The 9,788-nt window shown below is 33.5% G+C and overlaps 1 protein-coding gene and 1 pseudogene across 2 annotated transcripts; both read right to left on the bottom strand.

The window, feature by feature from the left end:
- Positions 1-592: 592 nt before the first annotated feature.
- Positions 593-4,394, bottom strand: LOC145075666 (large ribosomal subunit protein uL6z/uL6y-like). The gene is made up of 3 exons (XM_079021825.1): positions 4,278-4,394; positions 855-947; positions 593-715 (listed from the first exon to the last, which is right to left on the bottom strand). The coding sequence occupies exons 1-3, from the start codon at positions 4,392-4,394 to the stop codon at positions 593-595; spliced, it is 333 nt and encodes a 110-aa protein (XP_078877951.1).
- A 1,797-nt stretch (positions 4,395-6,191) lies between these two features.
- On the bottom strand, positions 6,192-8,381 carry LOC145073161 (NAC domain-containing protein 17-like; annotated as a pseudogene). The gene is made up of 3 exons (XR_013691261.1): positions 8,028-8,381; positions 6,916-7,857; positions 6,192-6,594 (listed from the first exon to the last, which is right to left on the bottom strand). The product of XR_013691261.1 is annotated as an NAC domain-containing protein 17-like (transcript).
- Positions 8,382-9,788: the final 1,407 nt, after the last annotated feature.

The raw sequence follows: 9,788 nt of genomic DNA, 5'->3' as shown, positions 1-9,788 counted from the left end.
CTCATGAACACCAAAAAAATTCGTTTCTTTTTCACTTCTATCAATTTATTTTCTCTTCCCTCGTTAAATTGAACTCATGAATAAGTTTTAAAGTTAGATATGGATTTTTGCTTTGATATCTACTTATGTCTCACTTCCTTTTATCATATATAATTAATGAATTAGGTTAACTTTCATTATTCGTGTAATCTACCGAAGTCTTAGGTGCTATTTGGTTCACAGAATGTTGTTAAAGGAATTGGAATTGGTATTGGAAAAGGAATATGTCAGGAATTTGAATCCAATTCCATATCCTGTTTGGTTGGTTGGCAGGAAATGGAATTGGAATTAATTCTAGATTACGTTTGGTAGGCAGGAATTGGAATTTGAATCCTTGTAAAATGACAAAATTGTCCTTTTTGTCTATTTTGCTTAATTTTACATTATTTTTCAACTCATTTTTAAAGATACATTATATAAATTATAAAAATAGTAAAAAAAGAACTTCAATCATATTGACAAACAAAAACAGTCGGGATTTGATATAATTGATGCATAAACAAGACCAAAATCAGAGTACAATAGTAATTAAAGTTCAAGAAAACTTTAGAACTCAATTGTCACAGAACTCTATCTTTCCCTTGTTACTCACATAGTTACCATCAAGAAACTTTTGGATATCCTTGTTCTTCATAACAAGAAACTTTTGGATATCCTTTTTCTTCATAACACATTTCTGCATATACGAAATCACAATCACTAAACCATTATCAAATGATAAAACAGATAAAAAAAACAGAGAACATTGATAATTTGATATAAAAACTCGTATGTGTGAAAGAATAGTGCTTAATTAGGGCTGAAGATCGAGAAACAAGCTCATTGTCATTTCCATCTAGAATCAATTCATCCTTAACCTTCTTGTATCTGACCACGGTCACTCCATCAAGCATATCCACCTTCCTCACCTATTTGTAAATAAAAAAGATATATTAACCAAACACATTAAAGAAAACCAGAGATAAACTAAGTTCGTATAAGGAAAATAACTCAAAATGAAATAACATGCATCTAAACTAAAAACGAACTGTGTGTAGAAGATTAGGCAAGAAACTACATGTGATAAACCGAAATTTTCTACTGCTTTGAAAGCTCAGTCAGTCAACTCAACTTAGTGTCAGACTCATTCCTGCTATCATTTAGCACAATTTAGAGTCGGTTTGAGCATTCTGAGCCTTGTATACTTAAGGGATAAGTGTTGGGGTTTATCTGCTGAAGTTATAGTACAAAGATCAAGCCTAAATCACCAGGACCAGGAGTTCACGGCCACCACACCGGAGTTTATGGCCGTAAACTCCATGTGGGCCATAAACTCACCCTATATGATCAAGTGTTGGCCATTTGTTTCATTTCTTTCCTTCTTTGGCCGATTTTCCCTCATTCTCTCTCAACTATCATCCCGATCTTCACCTTAAATCTTCAAAACTAGTGAGTATTTTTCCTTGACTTGTTGATACACCTCTTAATCTAGCATTCTCTCAATTCCATCCATAAAAATCATGTTTTCATAGATCTTCAAGTTTCACCAAGAACACACACTAGTGTTCTTGGCCAAAACCGACCCTTTCAAGCTCCTATATCGTAAGTACTCTTGTCCTAGCTTGTTATGTACTAGATTGAACTTTTTTAGGCCTTAGAAACATCAAGAATCATGGGTTGGAAGAGAGTTTACGGCCAAGGATCTCCCAAGGCCGTAAAGTCCCTATAAGTGTGCAATGTTGCCCTAATTTCCTCCCTTTTGCTTAGAACTTGGACTAGAACCCTCCTCCATTGAACTAGGGACCTTAAATTTCAATTTGGTACATAATACCATGATTTTACGGCCGTAAACTCATTTAGAAATGGTCCTTAGGTCGTAAACTCCTCAACACTCTCCATTGAGTGGGTCTTTCACATCCTTGGGCAGAGCAAAATTCCCTCAAGTTTCCCTAGCCTTCAAACCCACACTTAGGCATCTATGACCATGAGTTTACGGTCGTGAACTCCTTGGGGCCGTAAACCCATGGTATTAAACTCCAAAGAGAGTGGTCCTTGGTCCATAAACTCAATAGAAATGCCTTACAACCCTTAGATGCAACCCTAAGTTCTTATAACACTTGAATCCAAGTGTTTCCTTGTTGTAGGGTGTTTATACATGTCTAATTAGTGTTATAATCACTAATTATATATATATATATATATATATATATATATATATATATATATATATATATATATATATATGTCTTTATATGTTATTAGGATCATTGTGTGCGTTCAAGTCTTCACTTGACACCTAGCACCTTGTCCAACACTTCCATCCAAACCACTCACTACATGTGAGTTCATACCCCTTAATTAACCTTTTAAATGTTTTTAAATGATTTTATGTGTGGGGGGGGGGGAATACAAGTTGAATCATACTAGTTATTATATCAATCACATGTGATTAATAACTAGTACACAAATGGATTTACTACGCTTTTAGCTGTTTTACCACGCATACTACTTCAAATGACTTCCTCAAACGTTTTTACATGTTAAACTATTTATCAAGTTGTCTTACATACTGTATCTTTCCTTTCAAACTCTGTTACAATTGTGTTTCAAACAAAGGATTTCTTATACTTTAAACGGTTCTTATTAAACAAACTGCTTTTAAATCATTTTATAAACTGACATCAAGTCATCAATTTTTATTTATTAAACTTTTCAAAGGTTTTACAAAACTTCTTTTAAACTTTTATATTGTCAAATGCATGCTTATATATGTATAGTTATAAAAGTAATGTTTAAAGGACTTAGGACTGCTAGCTCGCTTTAATTCTTTTTCCTTGTTTGGATATGGCCTTGGTACTTGTCTGATCAATCACACTGTTCAATAGTTCACTTCAATTTTGATATCGGTTATTTGTCCGAATGTCGTCTAAATATTAGTTATATATTATGTATACATATATAGACATAAAAGTTCTATCAATCAATTCAGTACCTTTGGGTAGCAAAGGCATACTTTCGGTTATACACGTACATTACTAGTAACTATAATAGGTATAGTTAGGAGATACTACTTACTATTCCTAGTACAAGGAATCACATAAGAGTCAGTTCATTTATGAGTCTATACAAATATACTACATGCTATATGAAGAGAGAGACTATTACATACTATATGAAGAGATACTATTACATACTATATGAAGAGATACTACTACATACTATACTAGGAAGACGTTTACACAATACGGGACTGACCATTCTACACCCGGTTGCTAGCTACAGTGGGATCAGCTCATCCATGGATGACCTCGGTTGTATTGTTCGGTGAGTTACCACGCCGTGTTTATCCTAAGACAAAAGGATACGATTTCAATGATGATATTATTTTCCTTATTACCTTTATTTTGTGACTCATTCACATAAACGATGAGGTAGACTATATTTTAATAATACTAGTTATACAAGGGAAAAACCTTCATTTTTACAGAGGTTCAAACCTTCAAAACAGTCGGGTCTTGGTAGAAGACTACTTTGTATACTAGTAGAAAATATGGGATTTTCTAGGGTTTTCATACTTATACAAAATTGTTCATCAAACATTTACAAGTCTTTTCTTTACAGTTTTACTAATCAATGACACTAAAATACTTATGAATTCACCAGCTTAAATGTTGATCTACACTTTCAAAATAACTTGTATTCTCAGGTCACCGGTAGACAGGTACGATGACCAGGTTTTGAGAAGACGAAGCAGTCAAGACTCGTCTTTTATTTTGATTACTTATGTTCATGTCTTATTCTATGAAGGGACACACTTGTATTAAAATTATACTATTAATGCAATGGATGATGTTGTTGTTTGTTTACTACTTTGCACTATTGTGATACTTTACATGACGTCCTCCGCCCCAGAACGTTTCCGCCGTTCTTGGTTTTGGGGTGTGACACTACATGTTTTTATTTTCACATTCCTCTGATGTAAACAATTTTAGAGCAAGATTAATTGCATAAAAATGTTATTAGCATCGATTGAAGAGAAAGCAAGGGAATTTTTTTCAAATTCTCATATCAACAGGGTCACAGTTGCGATTGAAGAAAAAGAAACCCTCTAGCGATGTCACAGTAGCCGCATTTGGGGTCGACTTCAAAAGGGGTTGTTTGGTTTGAATGTAAGATGCGATTAAAGAGAGATGGAGAGGGAGATAGAGAGAGAGAGAGATACATACACATAGAGAGAAAGAGGGAGAGAGAGAAATCACCTGTGATGAAGCTCGTCGGACGATGGCTGTGACGAAGTGGAGAAGACGCAGTGCAGAAGAAAGGTTGTAAGCTGCACACGAATGAGATGAATACGATAGGTTTACCTGATGAATCATGTTTAGTGATGGCAAAATCATAATTTGCTACTTTCCATGTTATGAAGGAATTAATTCCATTAAGATGGTGAAGGAATGAACTTTCCTTCATTTGAAGGAAAAATATTTCATTTAGGATTCCTTTTCCTTCCCTTAAATATGAACCAAACACAAGAATTCGAGAGAATTGGAATCCTTTTCCCTCGAATTCCACTCCATTCCTGCCAAACAAACATCCCCTTATATTAGGTTTACTTCAACTTCAAAATAATTTCTAAGGATCCTTATTCATCCGTATAACCTTGTAGATATTTTCATCTTCCATTTATAAAAAAATGTCCCAAAACTTTTACTCGATATTCTCTTAAGTATTACCAAATCAAATCTTCTAGTCTCACGTATTTTTTTTCGAATTTTCATTAAGGGCGTGTTCGGCAAAAATAACTGATAGCGGATAGCTTATAGCTGCTAGCGTTTTGTTAAACGTTACGTGAAGTAGTATTTAGATTTGGAGCGTTTTATTTAAACTAAATGCTAGAAGTTCATTGTGTCAAACGATACTTTTTGTTTGAAACGGAGCGTTTTATTAAACGCTAGAAGTTAGAAGCACTCAAACGCTCACAAACGTTTCGTGCCGAACACACCCTAAGTGAATTAAATCTTCAAAATAGTTAATTTTAGAGTGAAAATATAAAGTTATTATCTTCTTATTAAGCTTCGTACTCATTTCTATACATAAGCTTCGACACTTCTTTAGTATTAAGCTCAACGGAGTGGACCGTGACAACACTCGACATGTCTGAGCTGGCTTCGGTGAACACTGCGCCACCAACTCGGCATGCCAAGTTCGGTGGGCATTTTCAGTAGGTAGGCGTGTGTGTGTGTGTGTGTGAGAGAGAGAGAGAGAGAGAGAGAGAGATTTGTTTCTTTTTTTTATTTACCATTTAATTAAATTTTACAATTTCAAAAATATCTTATTTTCAATAAAAAATACCCCTATCAAAATATAATCGTTTTTTTTCAAAATTTTAAATTTTAAACCTTCTGTCATCTATTATAAATAACAACATACTTTTTTATTCTTCACCACATTCAAATCTCTTTAATTCAACTCTTCTAATCTTCGTATTTTCCATCTTCTTCAAAACCTCATCGCCAAAAAAATTACTTGTGCTTAATCAACTGATGAAGAGATCATATTCGCTGGTTCATTGACTGATGTTAGAGCATACATAATCAACATTCACGTCATTACGCCTACTTTTTGGAGGTAAGTCGCCGAAAAATACAACCGCAAATCAATTCTACCTCGAAGTAAAGATCGACTTCTCCAAATTGAGACAAACAAACGCAATTTCAATTCGGCTTAACAATGTGTTTCATAAGATGATGCATGAAGCAAAACAACGTAAAACTAAAAATACTCTATTAATAAATGCTCTCAAGGCTTTCTGCCAAGAAACTTAACCTCTGCCAAGAAACTCACAAACCTTTTCGTCTTAGAGTTTTGACAAACTATGAAGCGGTACAACAAATGATATTGACTTTAAGCTCATAGTCTTCTAATTTCTAATAGGCTGTGTGTCTTAAATTCGTAGTTTTATTGTGTGTTGGTTTAATTTGAAGTATGTTATGTTTTTTTTTTTTTTAATTTCAAGTGTTTTTCCTTTCGTTATTTAAATTTCTATTTTTCATGTATTAAACTTTTAGGTTTTGTAATTTAAAATTCTATGTTGAACTTTTTTGGTGTGTTGTAATTTTGTTTAACTAATGTTCTACTTGTGTTTCTCATTCACATTTACATACTTCACCCCATGATTTAGAATTACACCTTTTTCAGATTCTCCACCTTCATCCAAACCATATGAATGTTTCACAATATGCATTTTGCTAGTAACTCGATAGATGTCCCTAAAAATACACATAATATAGCAAACAACACTCCAAGAACAGAAAAATAAACAAATACCCTTTGGTCTCAATGACCTTTTTACCCTTCTAGTCACATGAGTAACAGCCCCATCGGCATTGCTGATTCTACCAAAACTAGGAATAAGATCAAACGCCTTATTCGTAAGAGCTTTGCTCTCCAATGCCAATGCCAATGCCAATGCCAGACTTATGGCAGAAGAAAACCAGGAATCCGTCCCACCATCATCTTCTCCGGTTTTCTGATTCTGATTCACACCGGAATCGGGTATTCCAGACTTGTCATTTATACCTAGAGAAAATAAACAAACAAACGACAAAAAGAACTTGCATATCAGCTAACAGTTTACATCATACTAATACCACACTGATAGCAATGAACTCTTGAATGTTTGGCTTAAACTCTCCCCTGTTCACAGTTGGGCTTGAGAGTTCTCACCATTTTCCATCTGATCAAGAGCCCCAAAATGTTAGCCAAATGTAAACACTGTACACTAAGAAAGGCTAAAATCGTAATTTATTTACATTTCAATGTCAAACACTTTCAATGATTGATAAACAACCCTTGTATATCAGAATGTGTCGCCTCCATAGTTTGGAGCAAATTCAGTACCTGAAGGAGCAAAAATGGTGACATCAGTTGAGTCTTCAGTTTCTTGGTTGTGTGTCCAGAGGCTGGAATTGTAATCATTTGAATATGAATGTAGACCAGAGTTTTCTATTCCAAAGTCAAGATTACTCGTGTAAAATGGTTGACTTTTAAAAGGATTCACTTCGTTGAACTGGGTTGCATTATTGTAGAACTCAAGTGCACAAAACTCATCAACACCACCAAACTGAAAATCATCAAACATTGAGCTTTGAAAAGATGGTTGTGGACCTTGTAGATCATCCAGTTCAAGAAAATCTTCATTGATCACCAAAGGTTGTGGCAGTGGCAGTAGCAGTGGCACCTCCTCCACACAAGTGATCACCGATGGTTCTTTTGCTGACTGGGCCAAATCAGAACCAGGGTGCACCTCCAACTGTACATGGCTCGGGTTATTTGCACTGTTGACTGGATGAGATTGAGCCAGTGGTTCAACAATCTCAGGTTCACTAGTTAACTTAGGCTGATTGACTGAAGTATTATTGATGTTCTTCACAAGAAGTGATTCAACATCTAAACAGTTATCATCATCGCTCCATTCTTCTTCAACAAAGGGAGCACCATACTGCTCACCATTCTTGGGACCTGGTCCGCTTTTCTTAAATACTTTGCACAGGGTGTAGTGTTCTTGTACATTCTTGCATCTCTTGAGCTCCTCTTCTTCCATGGAGTACTCGTGCATCACCCAATCTGTGCGTTTACCAGAGGGTGCACGGCCTTCATAAAAAACGAGAGTTTTCTTTATTCCAACTGTGCGAGAGTAGTGCTTAATGAGACGATCCTTTCCGGTGGCTTTCCAATAACCATGTTTTGTCCCCCTGTTTGATCTTCCTCCATTAGAATACTTCTTATCGCGATGAGTAAAAAAGAACCACTGCCTGTCGCCGGTTTTCCATTTAGCTTTACCTGCATTTGGAAATTAGGTATGATAAGTAACGAATGATTAACCATTCCAAAACTCAAAAGAATAAACAGAACTTGGTGATTACAGAATCAAAGAAATCTAAAAACCAATTCGTGATATCAATAAACAGCAGACGACGAGTATAATAAAGTACAAGAGTGGATGTATATACCTGGCAACTCTTCTGGTTCCCATTTACAAACATCAATTTCGCCGATGATATCAAGCTTGAGTGATCGACCGCAGGTTTTCTTTTTCAGATAATACAGAATCAGCTCCTCATCGGTCGGATGGAACCGGAAACCAGGAGGGAAGCACTTTTCACCGGAGGACGATGATGACTTGGAAACAGTGACTGCTGCGATTGATTCAGAATCCATGAATTTGGTGGAAAGATTTGTGAGTGAAGTGGTGCTTGTGATTGATTGAAGTTGAAAACATAAACCCTAGGGTTTGAGAGATGGAAGCTAAGCGTGTAGAGGAAGAATCGAGTCCCCGAATGGGTGGACTCGGTGAGATTTGCGTATTGGCGTTTATTGGATCTAGTTTATATAGGCTGCGCTTTCAACTTAAATTGCGGGTATATTTTGTCTTATTTTTTTATCTCTTTTTTTTTCGAAGTCGTAACTATTGACTTATTTTAATAAAATTTGTATGAAAATCTAAAAAATAATTAATCCAAGAAAATCTATATTTCGTTTTTCTTAACAAAAAAAAAACACACAATTACTTTTCGGGATACTCTCATAAAAGGAAACTAAGTTGTTATAGAAGATAGACTCAATTCTTTCATTACTTTCTTTTTTTTTTTTGTATTTTAAGGGAACTAAGTTCATATTTGGGAGTTTAAAAGGTCATTATTAAGGTAAGCTAATGACTTTATGTCTGGTCATCAAAATCCACTTTTAAGACCATCTCCAAAACATTTTATTTTTTTCTTTAATTTGTTTCTTTTTAGATTGAGTAAAAAATTAGATAAATAGTTTTATCTCTAACTTTACTTTATTTTCTATCTTATTTTTTATCCCAAAAAATATATTCTTAGAATATTCTATTTTTATAACTTAAACATATTGTCAAATACATCCCACTAATTAAATTTTAACATATATATATATATATATATATATATATATATATATATATATATATATATATATATATATATATCATATTTTTTCATTACAAAGTATATTATCATAAATAAAATGTTTATATGTAATAAATTTAAATTAATTATTACTTTATTATAAATAATTATTAAATAAATATATCTATATCACGATCGTATTTGATTACTATTTATAAATTATGTTATCATATTTTAAGTTTTTAGTATATATTTAATTTTTTTATATGAATTCAATAAATAAATATTAAACTCTATATCTATAACTAATTAATATAAATTAGTATATAATATGATATTATAAATATTAAATATTGCATTTAAATTATAATTAGTGATTAAAAATAAATTAGAAATGTGTAAGATAAAAATAAGAGACTAAAATTGGCAACCGAAACTTCAACTTCATTTTTTGAGATATAAATAGTATTCCCTCAAATATGTAGGAATACTATTCAAATCTCTAAAAATGGAGATAGAAATAAGGTAGAATTGAAGAAAAATAGGTGAAAAAATGAGAGAAAATGGAGTTTGGAGTGGTTTGAGGATGCCCTAAGTAAGCAAAGTTTGTGCCACGTCCATAAATGAGATTATCATGTGTGATTTATCTAATTCAAATCTACTTAAATTAGACAAACATTTTTTTCATTCCTTTAAAAAAATAATAAATAACCTTTTTCTCAAACATTCTTCCTGATGATGGCAGCATACATCAAGATCGATCTTCATTTTCAAGGAATCTTCATCAACAAATCATTTTGCTACTCTAATGGTATACATCATATGTTGCGAAAATGTCGATTT

This window comes from Lactuca serriola, chromosome 9 (genome assembly GCF_051521515.1).
Source record: "Lactuca serriola cultivar US96UC23 chromosome 9, Lser_US96UC23_V15, whole genome shotgun sequence".
NCBI classification, from domain to species: Eukaryota; Viridiplantae; Streptophyta; class Magnoliopsida; order Asterales; family Asteraceae; genus Lactuca; species Lactuca serriola.
This window is presented reverse-complemented; position numbering and strand designations above follow the sequence as displayed.

What these genes read in the sequence shown, in the direction of transcription:
- LOC145075666 (XM_079021825.1), bottom strand. Translation starts at nt 4,394, where the DNA reads ATGATTCATCAGGTAAACCTATCGTATTCATCTCATTCGTGTGCAGCT. An exon ending in TCCGACGAGCTTCATCACAG is followed by an intron (nt 948 to 4,277) that starts GTGATTTCTCTC and finishes ATTTACAAATAG; the next exon opens with GTGAGGAAGGTGGATATGCT. An exon ending in ATGGAAATGACAATGAGCTT is followed by an intron (nt 716 to 854) that starts GTTTCTCGATCT and finishes TCGTATATGCAG; the next exon opens with AAATGTGTTATGAAGAAAAA.